The sequence below is a fragment of the Hyla sarda genome, chromosome 5 (assembly GCF_029499605.1).
Source record: "Hyla sarda isolate aHylSar1 chromosome 5, aHylSar1.hap1, whole genome shotgun sequence".
Lineage (NCBI taxonomy): Eukaryota > Metazoa > Chordata > Amphibia > Anura > Hylidae > Hyla > Hyla sarda.
Genome location: NC_079193.1, coordinates 80,734,118 through 80,759,508, shown reverse-complemented (window position 1 = coordinate 80,759,508; position 25,391 = coordinate 80,734,118). Strand labels below are relative to the sequence as shown.

Sequence of the window (25,391 nt, the reverse complement as noted above, 5' to 3'; positions counted from 1 at the left end):
CTCAGGGTCGGTCTTGAGAACATTGTCGCACTCCAGATTTGAAGCCACAACTAGATCTTATAGAAGAATATGGAACACATTCTCATCCTGGTGTCGGCTACGCCAACTGCCTCCAAAAAATCCTACCATTCCTGCTGTTCTGCAATTTCAGCAAGATGGATTGGACAAAGGACTGTCTCCTTCCACACTAAGGCTTCTTTCACACTAAAAAATTCTCAGTTTTTTAAACATCCGTATGAAGTTCTATCTGAAAACGGCAGACAAAATCCTATACTTCCGTTATAGACTATAATGGGATTTTCTAATAGCTGTTTGAACTCGTTATAGTCCGTTAATGATAACAGACGTTATTTTGTGACGGAAGATAGTTTGGAAGAAAATAGTTCATGAACTATTTTCTTACGAACTATCTTCTGTCACAAAATAACGTCTGTTATCAATAACAGACTATAATGGGTTCAAACGGCTATTAGAAAATCCCATAGACTATAATGGGATTTTCTAACGGACGTATAGGATTTTGTTACTGCCGTTTTCAGGCAGAACTTAATACGGATGTTTAAAAACGGAGAATTTTGTAGTGTGAAAGCCTAAGAGTGCAAGTGTCGGCTATCTTGGCTTTCCTCAATAAGTCTCTTTCTCAAGACCCCCTAATTAGAAGGTTCCTAAAAGGAGCCTCTAGAATTGAACCTACAATCATTCGACCTATCCCTGCTTGGGATTTATCGGTCGTGCTCGGGGGGTTATCATCTCCCCCCTTTGAGACTTTAGAGAAAGTGGATTTAAAATTCCTTACACTAAAGGTTACCTTTCTGTTGGCCATCACTTCTGCAAAATGAGTCGGAGAACTCCAGGCTTTTTCCGCCTTTGAGTCTTATATTCAGCTCCTCCCTGATAGGGCACTTCTTAAGTTCTTGCCCACTTTTATTCCTAAAGTGCCAACATTTACTAATATCAACCAGGTTATTTCTCTTCCAGTGTTGGCTCCGCTCCACTCCTCAGAAGATGCAAGAGGCCTTCGCACCCTCGACCTGTTGAGATGTCTCAGGATCTACCTGGATCGATCCAAGGAATTCCGTAAGCATGAAAACCTTCTTATCCTTCTTTCTAGTCCCCGTAAGGGACACAGGGCTTCCAAACCAACTATTAGTTGCTGGATTAAGGAAGCCATTTGGGAGTCTCATGTTTCCCAGGGTCTGGAGCCCCCTGAAGTTGTTAAAGCTCACTCTACTAGAGCAGTAGCTACCTTTTGCAGAAAGAAGCTTGATTCCTTTGGAACTCATCTGTAAATCTGCTTCTTGGGAGTTCTCACTCCAATTTCATCTCTCACTGTAGAGTAGTTTCTAGAATAGCTAGCTATTCCTCATTTAGGCGGTCGGTATTATCCTCCCCATGGCATGAGTACCCTCCCATGGGGGTATCTACTTGCTAAATGCCAATCTGTGCCACTGGTTAGGATGTAAGGGAATCGTTAATTTCTAACGATAATTTGTTTTCCCTTAGTCCTAACAGTGGCACAACAATCCCTCCCTTACTGTATATTTAGTTCTTCTACTTGTAATTAGACAAGGGGGTGAGGCCCTTTACCCTATATATAGGGGGGGGGGGGGAGTGGGAGGGTCTAGCCATTTATTTAAAGTTGTCAATAAAATTTCCACTGGTTCTAACCAGTCCACGGAGGGCGGAATACCCCATCTGTGCCACTGTTAGGACTAAGGGAAAACAAATTATCGTTAGAAATTAACGATTGTTGTCATATCCCAACCCCATATCCCGTCCTCATACTCCGACCTCCTAACTCGACCTCCTATCCCGTCCATCCCGTCCTCCTATCTTGACTTCCTATCTCGACCTCCTATCCCGTCCTCATATCCCGACCTGTAATATGTGTACCAGGTATTGAAATATCACCAGCCGTACAGAAGTTATGTGAGAACATACATTTCCCATTGATTTGCATGGGACTTTAAACAAAAACCCCGACCCTCACAAATGGGGGTGGTTAAGGGTTAAATTAGCAATCCTATATTTTAAGTGGACATATAAGTAACATGTGACCAAGTATTATCGAAATATCTCCAGACGTTTGGAAGTTATGCAGTAACATACCGTATTTATCGGCGTGTTATACACCGATAAGCCGCTGCAGTTCAATGATTTAAAGCGGGCGCTTTAAATCAATGAACGGCAGCGACTTTGCAGGTGCAGAGACCACCAGCGCTGCCGGCTTCTCTGCCCCTGCCTGTCCTGGGGTCTAGAGCTCTACTGCTGGCAATGGGGCAGCGGCACCGACAGACAGGGGGAGAGAAGGGGCAGCGGCCGGGGTCGGGTCCGCACTGCTTCCGGCCTCCGGTGTGCGTCCCCTGCGTCGTTACTATGCGCTGCACGGCGCAATGACGAGTGACGTCACTCATCATTGCGCTGCGCCGCGCCGTGCATAGCAACGACGCATGGGACGCACACCGGAGGCCTGAAGCAGCGCGGACCCGATGCCGGCAACAGGTAATTATACAACCGGGGATGGGGGAGGCAACGGGGCAGCGGCACCGGCAATGGGTGCCGCTGCCCCTTCTCCCCCCCTGGCTATCGGCACCGATAGTCAGGGGGAGAGAACGGGCAGCGGCGCAGATAGCCAGCGGGAGAGAAGCGGCGGCAGCAGGGCTCTAGACCCCAGGAAAGGCAGGGGGAGAGAAGCGGGTAGCGACGGCACCTCTCCCCCCTGCCTTTCCTGGGGGTGTAACGGGGTATACGCATGCACACACACGCACCCACCCTCATTTTACCAAGGATATTTGGGTAAAAAACTTTTTTTTACCCAAATATCCTTGGTAAAATGAGGGTGCGTGTTATAGGCCGGTGCGTGGTATACCCCGATAAATACAGTATATTGCCCATAGAGTTGTATGGGATTTTAAACATAAACCCCGCCCCTGGCAAATGGGGGCGAGTAAGGGTCAAATTACCTATCCTATGTTTGTTGTTGACATATAAGTAACATGTGTGCCAAGTTTCATGTTAATATCTTTAGCCGTTTGGACGTTTTTTTGGGAACATACATACATACACACACACACGTTGAGTTTTATATTAGATAGATTTTAAAAGCAAGTAAATGGGAAAGTGTCTAGTAATTACACAAGGAACACTATATTAAGTTTTATTTGGGGACAGGTACTCTTTAACCTCTTAAGGACGCAGGGCGTATGGATACGCCCTGCATCCCGAGTCCTCAAGGACGCAGGGCGTATCCATACGCCCGTGGGAATTCCGGTCCCCACCGCTAGCCGGTTGGGGACCGGAGCCGGATGCCTGCTGAAATCTTTCAGCAGGCATCCCGGCATATCGCCCAGGGGGGTCATTATGCCCCCCCATGTCGGCGATCGCCGCAGATCGCTGGACAATTCAGTCCAGCGATCTGCGGCGATTCCGGGTCAATCGGGTCTCCAGTGACCCGGTGACCCGGAATTACTGGCTGTTCGGGGCCGTCTCTGACGGCCCCGAACAGCCAGAGCCTGCAGGGGTGAGGTGGCACTGGTGCCACCTCACGATCGCCCTGATTCGTCGGCCGGATTACCGGCCGACCAATCAGGGCGCCTGCTGCGGGTGTCACTCCCGCACCCGCTCCGCCCCTCTTCCGGAGGGCGTGAGCGGGTGCGGGAAGACGACCCCGGGTGCTGGGGACCCCGATCCCCGGCGTTAATGTTGGGATCGGGGCCCCAGGAGCGACGGCGGCGGCGTGGGACAGCCTGCGATGGAGCAGCAGCAGGAGGTGAGTTACAGCCTCCTGCTGTTGCTTAGCAACAGCTCCCAGCATGCAAAAAGGGCATGCTGGGAGCTGTAGTTATGCAACAGCAGGAGGCAGACCACCACAACTCCCAGCATTCCCTTATGGGCATGCTGGGACTTATGGTTTTGCAACAGCTGGAGGCACATTTTTTCTATGGAAAAGTGTACCTTCAGCTGTTGTATAACTACAACTCCCAGCTTGCACAAACAGCTAAAGTGCATGCTGGGAGTTGTAGTGGTGCATCTGCTGGTTGCATAACTACAACTCCCAGCATGCCCGTTGGCTGTCGGTGACTGCTGAGAGTTGTAGTTTTGCAACAGCTGAAGGCACACTGGTTGTGAAACTTAGTTTTTTTTTTACCTAACTCATTGTTTCACGACCGGTGTGCCTCCAGCTGTTGCAAACTACAACTCCCAGCAGTCACCTTACACGATGCACCGTACATGCTGGGAGTTGTAGTTTTGCAACAGCTGGAGGCACACTGGTTTTGAAACACTGAGTAAGGTCACAAACTCCGTGATACATAACCAGTGTGCCTACAGCTGTTGCAAAACTAAAACTCTCAGCATGTACAGTCTCTCAGCGCATGCTGGGACTTGTAGTTTTGCAACAGCTGGATGTCCCCCCCAATGTGAATGTACAGGGTACACTCACATGGGCGGAGGATTACAGTAGGTATCGGGCTGCAAGTTTGAGCTGCAGCAAATTTTCTGCAACAGCTCAAACTGCCAGCGAGAAACTACTGTGAACCCCCGCCCGTGTGACTGTACCCTAAAAACACTACACTAACACAAAAAATAAAATAAAAAGTAAAAAACACTACATATACACATACCTCTATACAGCCCCCCTCCCCTCCCCAATAAAAATGAAAAACGTCTGGTACGCCACGGTTTCCAAAACGGAGCCTCCAGCTGTTGCAAAACAACAACTCCCAGTATTGTCGGACAGCCGTTGACTGTCCAGGAATGCTGGGAGTTTTGCAACAGCTGGAGGCACCCTGTTTGGGAATCACTGGCGTAGAATACCCCTATGTCCACCCCTATGCAATCCCTAATTTAGGCCTCAAATGCGCATGGCGCTCTCACTTTGGAGCCCTGTCGTATTTCAAGGCAACAGTTAAGGGTCACATATGGGGTATCGCCGTACTCGGGAGAAATTGGGCTTCAAATTTTGGGGGGTATTTTCTGCTTTAACCCTTTGTATAAATGTAAATTTTTTGGGAAACCAAGCATTTTAGGTAAATTTTTTTATTTTTTTTTTACATATGCAAAAGTCGTGAAACACCTGTAGGGTATTAAGGTTCACTTAACCCCTTGTTACATTCCCCGAGGGCTCTAGTTTCCAAAATGGTATGCCATGTGGGGGGTTTTTGCGGTCCTGGCACCATAGGGGCTTCCTAAATGCGGCATGCCCCCAGAGCAAAATTTGCTTTCAAAAAGCCAAATGTGACTCCTTCTCTTCTGAGACCTGTAGTGCGCCAACAGAGCACTTTTCACCCCCATATGGGGTGTTTTCTGAATCGGGAGAAATTGGGCTTCAAATTTTGGGGGGTATTTTCTGCTTTAACCCTTTGTATAAATGTAAATTTTTTGGGAAACCAAGCATTTTAGGTAAATTTTATTTATTTTTTTTTACATATGCAAAAGTCGTGAAACACCTGTAGGGTATTAAGGTTCACTTTACCCCTTGTTACGTTCCCCGAGGGGTCTAGTTTCCAAAATGGTATGCCATGTGGTTTTTTTTTGCTGTCCTGGCACCATAGGGGCTTCCTAAATGCGGCATGCCCCCAGAGCAAAATTTCCTTCAAAAAAGCCAAATGTGACTCCTTCTCTTCTGAGACCTGTAGTGCGCCAGCAGAGCACTTTTCACCCCCATATGGGGTGTTTTCTGAATCGGGAGAAATTGGGCTTCAAATTTTGGGGGGTATTTTCTGCTATTACCCTTTTTAAAAATGTAAAACTTTAGAGAAACCAAGCATTTTAGGTAAAAAAAATATATATTTTTTTTACATATGCAAAAGTCGTGAATCACCTGTGGGGTATTAAGGTTCACATTACCCCTTGTTACGTTCCCCGAGGGGTCTAGTTTCCAAAATGGTATGCCATGTGTTTTTTTTTGCTGTTCTGGCACCATAGGGGCTTCCTAAAGGTGACATGCCCCCCAAAAACCATTTGACGCTCCTTCCCTTCTGAGCCCTCTACTGCGCCCGCCGAACAATTAACATAGACATATGAAGTATGTCCTTACTCGAGAGAAATTGGGTTTCAAATACAAGTAAAAATTTTCTCCTTTTTACCCCTTGCAAAAATTCAAAAATTGGGTCTACAAGAACATGCGAGTGTAAAAAATGAAGATTGTGAATTTTCTCCTTCACTTTGCTGCTATTCCTGTGAAACCCGTAAAGGGTTAAAACGCTTACTGAATGTCATTTTGAATACTTTCGGGGGTGCAGTTTTTATAATGGGGTAATTTATGGGGTATTTCTAAGATGAAGACCCTTCAAATCCACTTCAAACCTGAACTGGTCCCTGAAAAAAAGCGAGTTTCAAAATTTTGTGAAAAATTGGAAAATTGCTGCGGAACTTTGAAGCCCTCTGGTGTCTTCCAAAAGTAAAAACTCATCAATTTTATGATGCAAATATAAAGTAGACATATTGTATATGTGAATAAAAAAAAAAATTATTTGGAATATCCATTTTCCTTACAAGCAGAGAGCTTCAAAGTTAGAAAAATGCAAAATTTTCAAATTTTTCATCAAATTTTGGGATTTTTCACCAAGAAAGGGTGCAAGTTACCAAAAAATTTTACCACTACGTTAAAGTAGAATATGTCACGAAAAAACAATCTCGGAATCAGAATGATAACTAAAAGCATTCCAGAGTTATTAATGTTTAAAGTGACAGTGGTCAGATTTGCAAAAAATGGCCGAGTCCTTAAGGTGAAAAAGGGCTCAGTCCTTAAGGGGTTAAGGTAAAAATGACATGTCATTATGCTGTGGGTCAATACAATTAAAATGATACCCATGTTCACATGCATTTCTATAATTGTACTCTTTTTTTATATATATATATATATATATATATATATATATATATATATATATATATATATATATATATATATATATATATATACCGTATATACTCGAGTATAAGCCGACCCGAGTATAAGCCGAGACCCCCAATTTCAACCCAAAATCCCAGGAAAAGTTATTGACTCGAGTATAAGCCTAGGGTGGGAAATACCTCATCCCCCCCTGTCATCATCCAGACCCGTCATTAACATCCTCATAATCATCCCCTTGTCATCATCCCACACATCCCCCCTTCATCATCCCACACATCCCCCCTTCATCATCCCCTTGTCATCATCCCACACATCCCCCCTTCATCATCCCCTTGTCATCATCCCACACATCCCCCCTTCATCATCCCCTTATCATCCCCTTATCATCCCACACATCCCCCCTTCATCATCCCCTTATCATCCCACACATCCCCCCTTCATCATCCCCTTATCATCCCGCACATCCCCCCTTCATCATCCCCTTATCATCCCACACCCCCCCTTCATCATCCCCACCCCCCTTCATCATCCCCACACCCCCCCTTCATCATCCTCTTCTCATCATTCGCCCTCAGTGGTCTTCAACCTGCGGACCTCCAGAGGTTTCAAAACTACAACTCCCAGCAAGCCCGGGCAGCCATCGGCTGTCCGGGCTTGCTGGGAGTTGTAGTTTTGAAACCTCCGGAGGTCCGCAGGTTGAAGACCACTGCGGCCTTCAACATCATCCAGCCCCCTCTCACCCCCTTTAGTTCTGAGTACTCACCTCCGCTCGGCGCTGGTCCGGTCCTGCAGGGCTGTCCGGTGGGGAGGTGGTCCGGGCTGCTATCTTCACCGGGGGCGCCTCTTCTCCGCGCTTCCGGCCCGGAATAGAGGCGTTGCCTTGACAATGACGCAGGAGTACGTTGGCAATGAACGCACCTCTGCGTCGTTGTCACGGCAACGTGACTATTCTGAGGCCGGGCCCGAAGCGCTTAGAAGAGGCCTCCCCGGTGAAGATAGCAGCCCGGAACCAGTATCCCACCGGACCACCTCCTCACCGGACAGTCCTGCAGGACCGGACCAGCGCCGAGCGGAGGTGAGTACTCAGAACTAAAGGGGGTGAGAGGGGGCTGGATGATGTTGAAGGCCGCAGTGGTCTTCAACCTGCGGACCTCCGGAGGTTTCAAAACTACAACTCCCAGCAAGCCCGGACAGCCGATGGCTGCCCGGGCTTGCTGGGAGTTGTAGTTTTGAAACCTCTGGAGGTCCGCAGGTTGAAGACCACTGCGGGTGGGGGAGTTCACTCGAGTATAAGCCGAGGGGGGTGTTTTCAGCACGAAAAATCGTGCTGAAAAACTCGGCTTATACTCGAGTATATACGGTACTTTTTTTCCACAAAATAAATAATTTAAAATTGCTCTATTTTGACCACCTATAACTTTCTCATTTTTCAGTATCCAAGGCTGTATGAGGGATAATTTTTTGTGCCGTGATCGGTATCTTTTTGTTGTACAACTTTTGTGTATAGAACAATTTGATCACATTTTATGACTTTTTTTGGAATGTGATATGACCAAAACGCAGCAATTTTGGACTTTTTTTTTTTAAGTTTAGGCTGCTCATCGCACGGGATCATTTACATTATATTTTGATAGTTCAGACATTTACGCACAAAATGATATAAAATGTTTATACATTTTTTTTTTTTCTCTTTACACTTTTATTAGTAAAATGTGGAAAAGGGACAATTTATCTCTTTATTTGGGAAGGAGCTTTTAAACTTTTTTTTAATAAACTTTATTTCACATTTGTTTTACACTTATGTCCCCATTGGGGGACTGTCTATAGCAATCATTAGAGTGCTAATAATGTTCAGTGCTATGCATAGGCATAGCACTGATGAGTATTATCAGCGATCTTTTCTGGTCTGCTCGACGTCAGACCAAAGACGACCCCAGGAGTGTGGTGGAGGCAGGTGAGGGGACCTCCGGCCGCCATCTTGTTTGATCTGATCCCCGGGGATTAGATCAGCTATTACAGGTGCCGCAGATTTTGTGATCTGTATTGATCACAGCATTTGAGAGGTTAACAACAGATATTCGGCCTGATTGCCGATGTCCGCCATTACTGGCGGGTTCCTGGATGCTGATAGCAACAGGGACCTGCCGTGCATGGTGTAAGCACCGCTCTGGTGCTCGAGTCATGTACAGGATGTAAATGTATGTCCCAGAGCATCAGGACGCATACTTATGTCCAATGTCCTTAAGCGGTTAAAGGTTTACTCTGTGGGGAAAAAAACAAAAGTTTTTAAATCAACTGGTGCCAGAAAGTTTAACAGATTTGTAAATTACTTCTATTTCAAAATTGTTACCCTTCCACTCAGCTGCTGCAAACTCCAGAGGAAGTTGTGTTGTTCTTTCCGGGCTGACCACGGTGCTCTCTGCTGAAACCTCTGTTTGTGTAAAGAACTGTCCAGAGCAGGAGAGGTTTGCTATGGGGATTTGCTCCAACTCTAGACAGTTCCTGACATGGACAGAGGTGTCAGCAGAGAGCACTGTGGTCTGACTGGAAAGAACTACACAACTTCCTCTGGAGCATACAGCAGCTGAAAGTACTAGACATTACAAATCTGTATAATCTTTGGCACCAGTAGATGTGGAAAAAAATTCCTCCCCCCCCCCCGTTAACTTTAGCTACTAGGAAAAGCTCCCATGCTGCTGGAAGCTCATTGCCGTGAGATCAACAATCTACAATGAGGTTGCAAGAAATGGAAAATCAGGGATGTAGTTTTTTTCTATGGCAGTGACTTAGGTATAGGACTCACAGTTGTCACAAATGTGACTAGCTCCATAATCCATGGGGCCCAAGGACCCCCTTCCACATTTGAAAAGGAGGTAGCCTCCTCCACCTCCAGCCGGTTCATTGAACTTTGAGACCAAAAAATAACGAACAATTCGCCACTTTACTCTGAAAGCACGGAAAAAGTGTGTGGCCACCGAAAAATGGTTGTGTCCCTGACAGTTTAGAAAAATCACAACAAATTTACTAATGTTCTCACATAAAACATAGTAAATCTGACGTCTGGAAAACCCAACAGCTCAAAGCAGCAAAACCTAGTAAATTTCATGGAAAACAACCTGTTGGGAAAAAATTTCCACAATGAAAACAACCCTCCACTCTTGTTCACAAGGCAGAATGTCTGTGTGGAATTCCGCATGGAGATTCTACAGCAAGCAGCAGAGTCCCATTGGTTACAATGGGATTCTGTTGCGCGGTTCACATTGCTGAATTTCAGAAATTCAATTTCCAGTGTTTGCAGAAATAATAGACATGCCAATTCTTTCTGTGGACTCTGTACAGAATGCATTGCCATCTATGAGATGGCCCTTTGCCGGCGCACTGCATTCCAGGGCAATGTCCGCACAGAGATTTTCTGTGCAGACATTGTTGTATGTGTGTGTATTTGTGAGAGACTTTCAACTTGCCAAAAAAAAAAATTGCAGCCGAATTGTACACAACAAACATTGAGGTCAGTACTAGTAAAGTCAAACTTGTGACCAATTATCAAAAATTCAACAGGCTTGGATTTGTCACGGTTGTATCAAGTAAGAGGCCAAAACATATGGTCAATCTTCCAATGCAATGTTGCAGTGCGTGTCTCATGAGCAAAATTATTGTGTAGCTTTAATCTGTACACCAATCAGCCATAACATTTGACCTTTGCTATAATGAACATTGATTATCTGGTGACAATTGCACCGGTCAAGAGGAAAGATATATAAGGCAGCAAGTGGACAGTCAGCTAATGATAGTAATGTGTTGAAAGCTTTAAAAAGTATCAGGATTGAAAAAAATTTGACAAAGGCCAGATACCAATGGCTAGATGACAGAGTTAGAGCATTTCCAAAATGGCTGGAATTTTCGTGTTCTCAGTATGCTATACTATAGTTAGTAGCAAGAAACGGCAGTCCAAGGTCAACTGGTGACAAAGGATGAATGATGAGTGTTAAGAATGAAGACAAACCTGTCTAGTCCAATGCCACAGCAGAGCTTCTGTATAACAAATTGCTGAAAAGAAAACATTGGCTATAATATAAAAAGATCAGAACACAGCACTGCGGCTTGCCAGGTATGGGGGTGTAAAGCTTTAAACAGGTCACCTATGCTGACCATTGACGAAAGCTCATACAATGGCAACGACCATAAAGCACTGTATGAAGACAGCTTCCTCAATAATCAATAGCAATTGTTAAAAAAATATATATATATATGGAAGTGGCTAAAACATAACTTTTAATAAATGCATAAAACTCAACAAGTATCAGTGTAAAGATATGCTAATCTTTAGTTAAACCAGGGGCGACAATGGTGGTCCCAGACAGAACATGAGAAAACCTAGATAGGTACAGTTAAAGAGTATGAATAATGGTCAACAGTGTGACGATCACAATGAGTCAGGTACCTCACCGCCCTCCTGGTGCGAGGTACCTGACTCATTGAGATTTCCTCGTATTCTGTCCGGGACCCAGTGTCCACCATTTTTTTTTTTTTTTTTTTACAAACTATTTATTAAAAGTTACATTTTAGGCATTTCCATATTTATCCATCTGAAGAAAAAAAAAGGTTTTCTTTAAGATATAAATGGACCCCCCCCCCCTATAATGAAAGCTAAAATCCTTGCTTTCCAATTATAAAAAAAAAATCTGAACAAAAAAATAAAAATAAAACAAACCTAATTGGTATCATTCAGTACTGAAATGTAACTTTATTGATCCCCTTAGTGCCATAAAGAGATGCCAGAATGTTTTTTGTTACCTCACATCCCATAAAAAAAAGACATCAAAAAGTCACATCTATCCCAATTTGGTATCAAGATAAACTTAAGGTTACAGCAAAAAAATAAAAATCTAACCCTGTGACCGCTTTTTAGACAAATAATAAGCAAGTTTGACTTTTAGAAGCCAAGGAGGAAAGAATTAAAATACAAAAGTGTTAAAAGGGTTAAAGTGTCTGGATTCCAGGCTTCGAAACCTCCTTTTTAGGGTATGTTCACACGGATGGATATTCTTGGGAACTCGCAGCATGTTTCCCGCTGCAAGTTTGAATGGGGATAAGCTGTCCGCGGCAAATTTTTGGCAGTGGAATCTCCGATGCTGAAAATCCACCGCATAACCCTCTCAAGTCAATAGGGTCTGCAGCGGATTGTCCACTGAGGAAACTATGTTGCTACAAATCTGCTGCGGAGAGGCTCCCCCCCCCCCATTCAAACTCGCAGCAGGAAACGTAAGCAAATCTGCAGGTGTGAATGTACCCTTTAAGTGTAAGCCATATTGCTCCATAGTTGTCCCAGCTCTATACCATGTATATGAATGCTTTTGGTGGTTTCTGGCCATATCAGCCAAACTATGACATTGCCATAGTATTTTTATGGGTTTATTCAAACACACACCAAATCTGTGGCTAATTTCAAGTTGCGGATTTGCGGATCTACAGTTGTAAAATCCGTAGTTGCATATTTTACAAGACAATCACGTAATTGACATGTCAGTCAAAAGTACATACGGATTGGCTTGTAAAAGTCACAGTTACATATACGCAACTGTGGATTTTACAACTTCAGCGGATCAGTCGTGTGTGAATGCACCCTCAAATAACATGTGAACTTAGTTTGCAAGTTGATCAGTTACCAGACAGAAATAGAAGAACAGAGAAATGGATGTTTATATTTAAAAATAACAGAAATGGAAACATAAAAAAGGAACTGTAACAATCTGTAAACAAACAGACAACACAGCTTCCTAGATACTTAAAAGTCCATCTCAGGGCACCAGGACAGGTACAAATACTGAAGCAGGTGCACCATGTTTACTACCTTTTAAAGAGTACCTGTCATCAAAAAAAACTTTTGATATTTTGTACATTACTGTATTCCTAACAACTTTCTAATTTCATGTATTTAAAAAAAATTAAAAAATAAAATTTGTATTTCTATGTGTATTTTAATTTTCAAAAATGACCACTAGGGGTCTCCCTACATGTCCCACCCACAAGTCTGTTATAGAGCTTGGACTCATGCTCGCCTGGCATGAGTCCGAACTCTCCTACTACAGCCAGGACAGTCTGAGGGCATAAGTTGTCTCCTAGCAGGCTTCAGTGACATTGCGCCTACTGGGGAACGCAGACTTTTTCCAGCCCGGGGCTTGCGCTACGTGAGCAAGATCACAGGTAAGAAACAGAGCTTTTTAAAGATCGGAAAAAACTTTTTAAAGGGTGGGAGGGGTGTTAGGAGTAGTTAGGGAATATCATCTGAGCTAGTTTAGAAAAGATTGTTTTGTGACAGGAACTCTTTAACAGTTTATATTAAGTAATATCACAACCTGGTTTTCTACTAAAGAAACTGTAGTGTATACTGCCCACTGTAATGCACCTGCAAGTGACAAGAGAAAAATAAAATAGAATGTGATGAAGCACAATCCACAGGTCTACGCCATGGTCTTCTCTGATGAACTCCGTAATGAACAACAGAATGAATACCTCAGATAAGAACCTTAAAAGTTATAGTTTCATAAATAGCATAAGTCATTTACAAGGTGCAGACAACACATCACGGATATTCAAGTTTCCAGAGTCTCCTCATTTGCCCCACAAGTGTCCACCACACAGATCAGACAGCTGGTCACAGGAAAGGCTCGGACTTTAGAATTGGCAATCCATTTATCTGTCTCCGTATTGTATTCAAGAATATGTCCCAAACGGCCCACTCCCTGAAATCCGGCCAGAACATAAATGATGGACCCCACCGCTGCACACTTCACAGTGACCCCTTTCCAAGGCATGGGGGACACCATCTTCCATTCATTGAGTTTTATATCATAGTACTCAACGCTGTCTAGGCCACCTAAAGAATGACAGAAACAAAGCATTCAGAACTCTCATATTAATAAGATTAACCCCTTAAGGACTCAGCCCATTTGGACCTTAAGGACTAAGACAATTTTATTTTTACATTTTTCATTTTTTCCTCCTCCCCTTCAAAAAATCATAACTCTTTTATATTTTCATCCACAGACTAGTATGAGGGCTTGTTTTTTGCGCGACTAGTTGTCAGTTGTAATGCCATCACTCACTTTACCATAAAATGTATGGCGCAACCAAAAAAATACTATTTGTGTGGAGAAATTTAAAAGAAAACCGCAATTTTGCAAATTTTGGAAGGTTTTGTTTTCACCCCTTAAAATTTATGGTAAAAATGACGTGTTCTTTATTCTCTGGGTCAATACGATTAAAATGATACCCATAATTATACACTTTTCTATTACTGTTGCGCTTAAAAAAAAAAAAATCGCAAACTTTTTAACCAAATTAGTACGTTTAAAATCCCCCTATTTTGAAGGCCTATAACTTTTTCATTTTTCCGTATAAGCGGTGGTATGAGGGCTCATTTTTTGCGCCGTGATCTGTACTTTTTATTAATACCATATTTTCTTATACAAAACTTTTATTACATTTATTAATTTTTTTGGGAATAAAATGTTATAAAAAAGCAGCTATTTTGGACTTTTTTTTTTTACGTTCACGCCGTTCACCGTACGGGATCATTTTAATTTTATTTTAATAGTTCGGATATTTAAGCACGCGGCGATACCAGATATGTATATAAAATATTTTATTTTATTTTTTTTACACTTTTTGGGGGTAAAATAGTGAAAATGGGACAATTTACGTTTTTATTGGGGGAGGGGGATTTTCACATTTTTTATTACTTTATTATTTTACTTTTACAGTGCCCATAGGGGACTATTTATAGCAACCATTCGATTGCTAATCCTGTTCAGTGCTATGTATAGGACATAGCACTGATCAGGGTTATCGGTCATCTTCTGCTCTGGTCTGCGGGAAGGCAGATCAGAGCAGAAGACTCCCCGAAGGCAGCGGAGCCAGGTGAGGGGACCTCCGTCTACCGTGCAGGATGATCGGATCGCCACGGCAGCGCTGTGGGCGATCCGATCATCCTGTTAAGTGACCGCGATGCTGCAGATGCCGTGATCTGTATTGATCACGGCATCTGAGGGATTAATGGCGGACATCCGCGGGATCGCGGGTGTCCGCCATTACCGGCGGGTCCCTGGCTGCGATCCATCGCTCCAATGCCTGCGGTTATGCTCAGGACGTAAATGTACGTCCTGGTGCGTTAAGTACCACATCACCAGGACGTACATTTACGTCATGTGTCGTTAAAGGGGTACTCAACTGGAAAACTTTTTTTTTTTACCAACTGGCGCCAGAAAGTAAAACACATGTGTAAATTACTTATATTTAAAAATCCTAACCCTTCCAGTACTCATCAGCTGCTGTATGTTCAAGAGGAAGTCCTTTTTATTTTTTATTTCTTTTGTATGACCACAGTGCTCTCTGCTGACACCTCTGTCCATTTTAGGAACTGTCCAGAGTAGGAGCAAATCCCCATAGCAAACCTATCCTGCTATAGACAGTTCCTAAAATGGACAGAGGTGTCAGCAGAGAGCACTGTGTCAGACAGAAAAGAAATTCAGAAAGAAAATAACTTCCTGTGGAGTATATAGCAGCTGACAAGTACTGGAAGGATTAAGATTTTTAAATAGAAGTCATTTGTACCCCACTGTTGGGATCTTAGACAGCAGGGAACGCCAAAGGTAGTATGTACACGTCATGGCAGGTGCCGATTCATGACGATAAAATGAACTAAAAGCGGACCTGACGTATACAAAGTTTGGGGAGTGGAGTTGAGTCATACATGTGGTCTTTGTCATGAACAGAGTTCAAAGAGATGGGCTCTACTTGTTAGGTGCCCAGAGCGCTCTGTATTTAGAGAGTGTTCCCAGACGCTCCTCTCACCTATGACAGACAGCTCTAGTGGTCTCCTGTGTGGACAATAGAGCCATCAGCTGAGAGAATTGGCCCAGGAATTCTATTAATACAGTGATTTCTGGGCACCTAAGAAGAAGAACCCATTCCTTGTACAATGTTTTTCTCGATGAGAGAGGTCCGCAGGTTGAAGACCACTGGTATTGGAGGCTATTCTCACGTGTCCCCGCTGCTCCGGATCGTCACCGCCTTCCATCACTGTCGCCGCGTCCCCGACACTCCGGCAAGGCCTCTGCTTCCCTGCCAACCGCGCTCTCTATCGCCTCCATCACATAGTTACGCACACTGCTCCTATTGGATGACAGGACGGCGTGTTCAGCGACGTGATGACGTCGATGGAGAGCGCCGACGATGGAGGGGATCCCGAAGAGGACGCTCCGGAGCCCGAGGACAGGTAAGTGATCGTCAGCGGACCACACGGTGCACAGAAAATGGCTATTCAGTGGCAGCTGAAGCAGTCTGCGCTGCCGGATAGCCGTTTATGCGATGGCCCGACATAAAAAAGCATCGTATGTTGATGCTGCCTTCAACATGTGATATAATTATACAGGGTTGGGGAGTGGAATATATATAATATATTATATATGTGTGTGTGTATATATGAATAACCCATAATATTACACCAATATGCAGGAACTATACAGTACTATTAACATCATGGAGCAGGAAGGGGTTGTGAATGCCATTGTTGCCTGAAATAAGACATTCTATTGCATTAGCTCTACTTGATTTATAACCAATGTCCAAAGAACAGCGAGTGTTCTACTTATCATACCCAATCCATTCTGTCCACCAATTGCAAATATTTTGTCTTTAACAAACACCAGTCCGTGGTTTTTACGAGCTTCAATCATTGGGCAGAGTTCTGTCCACCTATTGGAGTAAAAGAAAAAAGGAGCATTTATGGAATATTATAAACATGAATGGAAATGGGTAAATCAAAGTCCCTACATACAAATAGTACAGCTTAAATAATCACAGTGGATCTACCATTAATGTCAGACATTTAATGCAGACTATACAATGAAAAGTAAAGCACGTAATAAATATATATTATACAGCTTACAGTAAACTCAAATCTGTCTGCAGTAAGTTGCTAAGCTCTCCCTGGTGTTGGCTGTAGCGATCCAGAATTGTTTCCTTAAGCTCTATAGCTTTATGACAGGAAGCAGCTCCTAGTACTCCTAAGACAATTTTAAAAATAAGAATTTTAAACCTAAAAAAACAATGGTGCTCAAAAGGTGGACATTTACATCTGTTATTTTGAATAGGCGCTGGCACAAGTTTATATAAATGTTCCCTTTATGGTCATACAAATCTTTCTAAGCATACATACGTTTCTGTAGTTGGGTCATAGACTTCACAGCAGTTCAGCACCCTCCCAGACACATTGTTTCCTAAGCTGCCTCCACAGACATAGATCAGCCCATTGGCCTCCACCATTCCATGACTGCAACGCTGGGTAAGCATGCTGGGCTTTGTGTGCCAACTTTCAGTCCTGGTGTCATAGCATTCAAACAAGTACAAAGCAGAATTCCCTTTAAATAAAGAAGAATTAGAAATTGAGGATGAGATGTGAAAAGAATAAATATGTAAGATGAATATAGCAAGGACTGCATGACAGTCATACCTTTCCATGTACACATAATAGTTCTACACTTCTATAGTGTTTTTATTTATTTTTTAATCAACTGGTGCCAGAAAGTTAAACTTCTATTTAAAAATCCTAATCCTTCCAGTACTAATCAGCTGCTGTATACTACAAAAGGAAGTTCTTTTCTGTTTGAATTTCCTTTCTGTCTGACCACAGTGCTCTCTGCTGACACCTCTGTCTGTGTCAGGAACTGTCCAGAGCAGGATAGGTTTGCTATGGGGTTTGCTCCTACTCTGGACTGTTCCTGACACGGACAGGGGCGTCAGCAGAGAGCACTGTGGTCAGGCAAAAGAAATGTAAAAAGAAAAGAACCTCCTGTGGAGCATACAGCAGCTGATAAGTACTGGAAGGATTATGATTTTTTTTTTACAAATCTGTTTAACTTTCTAGAACCAGTTTATTTAAAAAACATTTTTCCACCCTTTAACCTCTTAAGGACCAAGGACGTACCGGTACGTCCTGAGTCCTTTCTCTTTCTATAACATAGCGGGTCGGGCCCGATCTCTAACAACGGCCGGGACCCGTGGCTAATAGCGCGCAGCACTGATCGTGGTGCCACGAGCTATTAACCCTTTAGACGCGGCATTCAAAGTTGAACGCCGAGTCTAAAGTGAAAGTAAATCACTGCCGGTTAGCTCAGGGGTCTGTTCGGGACCGCCGCGGCGAAATCGCGGCATCCCGAACAGATCTGGGACACAAGGAGGGTCTCCTACCTTGCCTCCAGGTGTCCGATCGACGAATGACTGCTCAGTGTCTGAGATCCAGGCATGAGCAGTCAAGTGGCAGAATCATTGATCAATGGTTTCCTATGAGAAACCATTGAACAATGTAAAAGATCAGTGTGTGAAGTGTTATAGGTCCCTATGGGAGCTATAACACTGCAAAAAAAATAAGTGAAAAAAAAAGTGAGTAAAGATCATTTAACCCCTTCCCTAATAAAAGTTTGAATCACCCCCCTTTTCCCAATAAAAAAAAAAACTGTGTAAATAAAAATAAACACATGTGGTATCGCCGCGTGCGGAAATGTCCGAAGTATAAAAATATATAATTAATAAAACCGCACGGTCAATGGCGTACGCGCAAAAAAATTCCAAATTCCAAAATAGTGCATTTTTGGTCACTTTTTATATCATGAAAAAAAAATGAATAAAAAGCGATCACTAAGTTCTATCAATGCAAAAATGGTACCGCTAAAAACTTCAGATCATGGTGCAAAAAATGAGCCCTCATACCGCCCCATATGCATAAAAATAAAAAAGTTATAGGGGTCAGAAGATGACAATTTTAAACGTATAAATTTTCCTGCATGTATTTTTTGATTTTTTTCAGAAGTACAACAAAATCAAACCTATATAAGTAGGGTATCATTTTAATAGTATGGACCTACAGAATAAAGATCAGGTGTCATTTTTACAGAAAAATTTACTGCGTAGAAACGGAAGCCCCCAAAAGTTACAAAATGGCATTTTTTTTTTTAATTTTGTCTCACAATGATTTTTTTTCCGTTTTGCTGTAGATTTTTGGGTAAAATGACTGATTTCATAACAAAGTAGGATTGGTGGCACAAAAAATAAGCCATCATATGGATTTTTAGATGCAAAATTGAAAGACTTATGATTTTTTTAAAGGTAAGGAGGAAAAAATGAAAGTGCAAAAATGGAAAAAAAAACCCGGTCCTTAACCCCTTAACCCCTTAAGGACTCAGGGTTTTTCCGTTTTTGCACTTTCGTTTTTTCCTCCTTACCTTTTAAAAAATCATAACCCTTTCAATTTTCCACCTAAAAATCCATATTATGGCTTATTTTTTGCGTCGCCAATTCTACTTTGCAGTGACATTAGTCATTTTACCCAAAAATGCACAGTGAAACGGAAAAAAAAATCATTGTGCGACAAAATCGAAAAAAAACGCCATTTTGTAACTTTTGGGGGCTTTCGTTTCTACGCAGTGCATATTTCGGTAAAAATTACACCTTATCATTATTCTGTAGGTCAATACGGTTAAAATGATACCCTACTTATATAGGTTTGATTTTGTCGCACTTCTGGAAAAAATCATAACTACATGCAGGAAAATTTATACGTTTAAAAATGTCATCTTCTGACCCCTATAACTTTTTTATTTTTCCACGTACGGGGCGGTATGAGGGCTCATTTTTTGCGCCGTGATCTGAAGTTTTTATCGGTATGATTTTTGTTTTGATCGGACTTTTTGATCACTTTTTATTAATTTTTTAATGATATAAAAAGTGACCAAAATACGCTTTTTTGGACTTTGGAATTTTTTTGCGCGTACGCCATTGACCGTACGGCTTAATTAATGATATATTTTTATAGTTCGGACATTTACGCACGCGGCGATACCACATATGTTTATTTTTTATTTTTTTTACACTGTTTTATTTTTTTTATGGGAAAAGGGGGGTGATTCAAACTTTTATTAGGGAAGGGGTTAAATGACCTTTATTAACACTTTTTTTTTTACATTTTTTTTGCAGTGTTATAGGTCCCATAGGGACCTATAACACTGCACACACTGATCTCTCATCCTGATCACAGGCGTGCATTAACACGCCTGTGATCAGCATTATCGGCGCTTGACTGCTCCTGCCTGGATCTCAGGCACGGAGCAGTCATTCGTCGATCGGACACCGGGGAGGCAGGTAAGAGCCCTCCTGGTGTCCGATCAGCTGTTCGGGACGCCGCGATTTCACCGCGGCGGTCCCGAACAGCCCGACTGAGCAGCCGGGTCACTTTCACTTTAGAAGCGGCGGTCAGCTTTGACCGCCGCTTCTAAAGGGTTAATACCGCACATCGCCGCGATCGGCGATGTGTGGTATTAGCCGCGGGTCCCGGCCGTTGATTAGCGCCGGGACCGACGCGATATGATGCGGGATCGCGGCGCGATCCCGCTTCATATCGCGGGAGCCGGCGCAGGACGTAAATATACGTCCTGCGTCGTTAAGGGGTTAAGGACTCAGCCCATTTTGGCCTTAAAAAATGAAGTTTTCATTTTTTCCTCCTCGCCTTCTAAAAATCATAACTCTTTTATATTTTCATCCACAGACTAGTATGAGGGCTTGTTTTTTGCGCGACCAGTTGTCCTTTGTAATGACATCACTCATTATATCATAAAATGTATGGCGCAACCAAAAAACACTTTTTGTGGGGAAATTAAAACGAAAAACGCAATTTTGCTAATTTTGGAAGGTTTCGTTTTCACGCCGTACAATTTATGGTAAAAATGACGTGTGTTCTTTATTCTGAGGGTCAATACGATTAAAATGATACCCATTATTACATACTTTTATATTATTGTCGCGCTTAAAAAAAAATCAAACTTTTTAACCAAATTAGTACGTTTATAATCACTTTATTTTGATGACCCCTAACTTTTTTATTTTTCCGTATAAGCGGCGATATGGGGGCTCATTTTTTGCGCCATGATCTGTACTTTTTTTTGATACCACATTTGCATATAAAACTTAATACATTTTTAATAATTTTTTTTTAAATAAAATGTATTAAAAAAGTAGGAATTTTGGACTTTTATTTTTTTTCGTTCACGCCGTTAATCGTACGGGATTTATAACATTTTATTTTAATAGTTCGGACATTTACGCACGCGGCGATACCAAATATGTCTATAAAAAAATTTTTTACGCTTTTTGGGGGTAAAATAGGAAAAAACGGACTTTACTTTTTTATTGGGGGAGGGGATTTTTCACTTTTTTTTTACTTTAACATTTACGTCCTGCGTCCTTAAGGGGTTAAGGGGCTACGGACAGCTCTAATTCTTTTCTTGTTGGTAATGTGTTTCCTGAATTCAAAGGCAACTTTCTTAATAGACTTCATAAAAAAAAGTGTCCTACCATTTAGCCACTACTTAGAGAAAGTTAAGTCTCTAAGATGGACTTCAGATCTGCCTTCTCAGGGTTAGATATAGCAGTTGGGAGGGAGTATGAATTATCTCCCAGCTCAAAGAGACCCTGCAGGACAGCTTACACAGACTGGAGAAAGAGTAGAGCACATACATAGGTTGTGCTAGAGTGTAAAGAGAGAGAAGCTCATACAACATGCTGCAGAGGCTAGAGAAGAGAAACATAGTAATATTTTTATAAGCACCTATGGGAAGGTGCTTTCATACAAAAACAGTTACAGAACAAGACATGCTTTTCAAAAGGTTATCCACGGATTTAAATAGATTTTAAGGATTTAAGTTTAAAGGGGTACTCCGTGTGAAACATTTTATCCCCTATCCAAAAGGATAGGGGATAAGATGTTAGATTGCGGGGGTCCCGCCGCTGGTAACCCCTGCGCTCTCTGGTTTGGCAGCGAAAGTGTCCGGAGTCTTGAAGCTTCCGTGTTCGTGAAGTCACGCCACGCCCCTTCCATTCATGTCTATGGGAGGGGGGCGTGACTGTTAGTACATAGCCGTCACATCTCCTCCCATAGACGTGAATGGAAGGGGTGTGGAGGCCCGCATTGCCAATCATCGCGTACGTAGCAGAGTTCGTGCCATGCACCGAATGACGGGTTCTGCGCCGGAGATCGCGGGGGTCCCCAGCGACGGGACCTCCATGATCTAACATTTTATCCTCTATCATTTAGATAGGGGATAAGATGTTTCCAGCGGAGTACCCCTTTAAGGACTTTCAATTCATGGCCTCTCTTTAGATTTCTATAGTTGATCCTCACCCACTTCTGAGCCTCCTGATGTGTAGATCTTGCCTTCAGCAGCACACGCAGCAAGGCTGTCTCTAGGAGTCGGAGGCCCCAGTTTCGAATACCATGAATCTTTCACAACATTGTAGCAGTCCATTCTCTTTATAGGAAACAGCTGAGAACCACCCAAGATATAGACAACATTGTCCCAAAACACACATGCTGCATCCCGCCGTTTCTCAAAGGGACATCTGATATCAGACCAATTATAATCCTGACATAAACAAAGCAAAAAAAAAAATCAATGTTATAAAAGAAGATTATTCCATAAGATAAGACAATCAAGTTGCATGAGGAAATGTTCACATACATGGTAAATTGCAAAGGATACGCATATTGGAATGGCAAGAAAGTAAACCTGACATAAGACCAATGGGACAGAGTTGGAAAACACAAGACATTGGATTGGAATACACTGGAAGCACTGTCTTCAGTGCACAGCTATTTAACAACTATATTCCCTTTGTCACAGAACATTATCCAACAAATACAAAAAATGGCTGTTATAACTTAAAGGGGTACTCCGGTGGAAAACTTTAATTTTTTTTTTAAATAAACTAATGCCAGAAAGCTACACAGATTTGTATATTACTTCTAATAAAAAAATCTTTACCCATCCAGTAATTTTTAGCAGCTGTATGCTACAGAGGAAATTCTGTTCTTTTAAGTCTTGCCCACAGTGCTCTCTGCTGACACCTCTTCCGTGTCAGGAACTGTCCAGAGCAGCATATGTTTGCTATGAGGATTTTCTCCTGCTCTGGACAGTTCCTGACACGGGCATCAGGTGTCAGCAGAGAGCACTGTGGACAAGACAAAAAAGAAATTCAAAAAGAAAAAAATTTCCGCTGTAGCATACAGCTACTAAAAGGTACTTTTATCCACCACAGTACTCCTTTAAAGGTTGGCTTTACTAGCATGGAATTTCAGCACTTTTAGGTTGGGTTCACACAGCATTTCAGTTACTTTTAAGCCAAACCAGCCGTGGCTTTAAAACACAGAAAAATATGCATATCTTTCCAATATAATTTTCTCTATAGCGGTTCCACTTCTGGTTTAGCAAAAAAAAAAAAAAAATAAAAAAAAAGACAAAAATACTGTGTGTGAATCCAGTCTCGGCCTCATAGACACTGAAATATGTTTAGATTTAGTAAGGGACCGCGTTTAGCTATAGTGACATTATAGTTTCCTTCTTAACCCTTAAAGGACACAGGACATAAATATACATATTGTAGTCTAAGGGACTCAGAATCTGGATTTGCTTTATAGCTGGGGAGTACCAGCTGCTATTGACGTGATCACTCATATCCACCATTGACCCTTTAGATGCCGTAATCAAAAGTTTAAATGACATATCCCTGTGGGCTAGGGGGTCTGATCGGAACCACGGCAGTGTGGATGTTCTGATAAAATTAACATGGCAGTCGGAGAACTGCTCCTTACCTCCGTGCCCTAAAAGTCCCTCTTCTTGTACAATGCAGATATGCAGGAAAAGAAGAAGTATTTGTCTTGGCGCTAGCAGGAAGGTCCAAAACATGAATAGTTTCAAGGGTGGATGTAATAACTTTAAACATTAAAAATACAGCAGACGACGCGTTTTGGGAGTAATTTAACTCTCTTCCTCAGGTCTAACACTGTTCTCTTTCGTATAACTTTCACTGATTTATAGAAATACAAGACTATGTAGAATATCCTTTGGCCATACTCAAGGGTTTGCTACAGAAAATCTGACATTGCAAGCGGATGGACAATGATTTCAATGATTTGAGTTTTCTCATACATTTCCTGTAACCATTTCCTGGTGCCAAATCCTCTAAGCCAGAGGTCTCAAACTGTGGCCATCCAGCTGTTGCAAAACTTTAACTCCCTGCATGCCCGAACAGCCGTTGGCTGTCCGGGCATGCTGGGAGTTGAAGTTTTGAAACATCTGGAGGGCCAGTTTAAGACCACTGCTCTAAGCATTCTGTAGATCCCTCCGTCAACACAAATCAGCAGTGACCCGAGATCCATTTCCTTTTAAATGACAACATTTTAACAAAGCACACATACTTTAGGATTAAAGTATCGACAGGACTGAGGCTGCGAGCCCCCAAATAACGCAATCCGATAATCGTGCTTCTTTCTTCGAGGTCTGGTCCCTTCTGCTAGTTCTTCTCTGTCTTCAGGGGATAATAGGTGATAACGCATCCCACCTATAAAAAAAAGATTTAAAAAAAATTGGATTATTTTATGACAAACAAGTTACCATGGGGTAACTTTAAAATACAAACTAGATACAATAATTATAATACTAAAATTGAACAAAAACATTTTAGTTTTTAAAGGGTACTCTGCTGGAAAAGATTTTTTAAATCAACTGGTGCCAGAAAGTTAAGCTGCTGTATACTACTACTGTATACTACCCTGCTAAAAGTTCAGCTGCTGTATGCTCCAGATGAAGCTCTTTTCTTTTTGAATTTCCTTTCTGTCTGACCACAGTGCTCTCTACTGACACCTCTGTCCATTTCTGGAACTGTCCAGAGTAGGATAGGTTTGCTATGGGGATTTACTCCTACTCTGGACAGTTCCTGAAATGGACAGAGGTGTCAGCAGAGAGCACTGTGGTCAGACAAAAGAAATTCAAAAAGAAAAGAACTTCCTGTGGGGCATATAGCAGCTGATAAGCACTGGAAGGATTAAGATTTATAAATAGAAGTAATTTACAAATCTGTTCAACTTTCTGGCACCAGTTGATTAAAAGGGGTAAAAAAAAAAAAAAAATGAACGTTTTCCAGCGGAGTACCCTTTTAACAAGCAGTCTAGTCTGCCAGGATCATGTTATAGAGCATGAAAAGCTGATCTATAGTGTTGTGGGGAAACATTTTGTTATTTTGTTTTATTTATTAAAGTTTCTGCTTATTCTGGGCTTAGGAGTCCAATAGGCGGTCCTAATCAGTGTCTGTTTGTCACCTCTGTATACATGTTCATGCAAGGAATGCTGGGAAACCACCTACTGGGCAAAGACTTGTGGGCTCCACAGAACATTCATGCTGGTAGCAATCCAAAAATGTGTAAGCATCAAGATTCCATGTAAAGCAAATAATATGTAAAGTAAAGAAAAAACAGTACAAAGTTGAGCCCTACAGGACAAATACAAAACTTGCAGGTGGGGGAGGTAATGAGGTTGTTGTGGACTAGAGCGGGCGGTCACGGGCTATGCCTGCAGGTCCTGCACACTCCAGCACCACAGATTCGGCCTCTATAAATATGTCCCAGCTCACGTTGGCACAGAATCTTGCT

At 42.4% G+C, this 25,391-nt stretch overlaps 2 protein-coding genes across 7 annotated transcripts in view; one reads left to right on the top strand and one right to left on the bottom strand.

The window, feature by feature from the left end:
- HYCC1 (hyccin PI4KA lipid kinase complex subunit 1) overlaps positions 1-25,391 on the top strand; it is a 369,003-nt gene that overhangs the window by 30,060 nt on the left and 313,552 nt on the right. The window lies entirely within an intron of this gene.
- The window catches only part of KLHL7 (kelch like family member 7), a 34,078-nt gene continuing 21,221 nt past the window's right edge, over positions 12,535-25,391 (bottom strand). For both annotated transcript variants that reach the window (XM_056519762.1, XM_056519761.1), the window contains exons 7-11: positions 24,162-24,304; positions 22,089-22,329; positions 17,076-17,277; positions 16,515-16,612; positions 12,535-13,733 (exon numbers count right to left, since the gene is read on the bottom strand). In XM_056519762.1, coding sequence (XP_056375737.1) covers positions 13,450-13,733; positions 16,515-16,612; positions 17,076-17,277; positions 22,089-22,329; positions 24,162-24,304 — 968 coding nt within the window. In that variant the 3' untranslated portion in view covers positions 12,535-13,449. The remainder of the gene's footprint in view (positions 13,734-16,514; positions 16,613-17,075; positions 17,278-22,088; positions 22,330-24,161; positions 24,305-25,391) is intronic.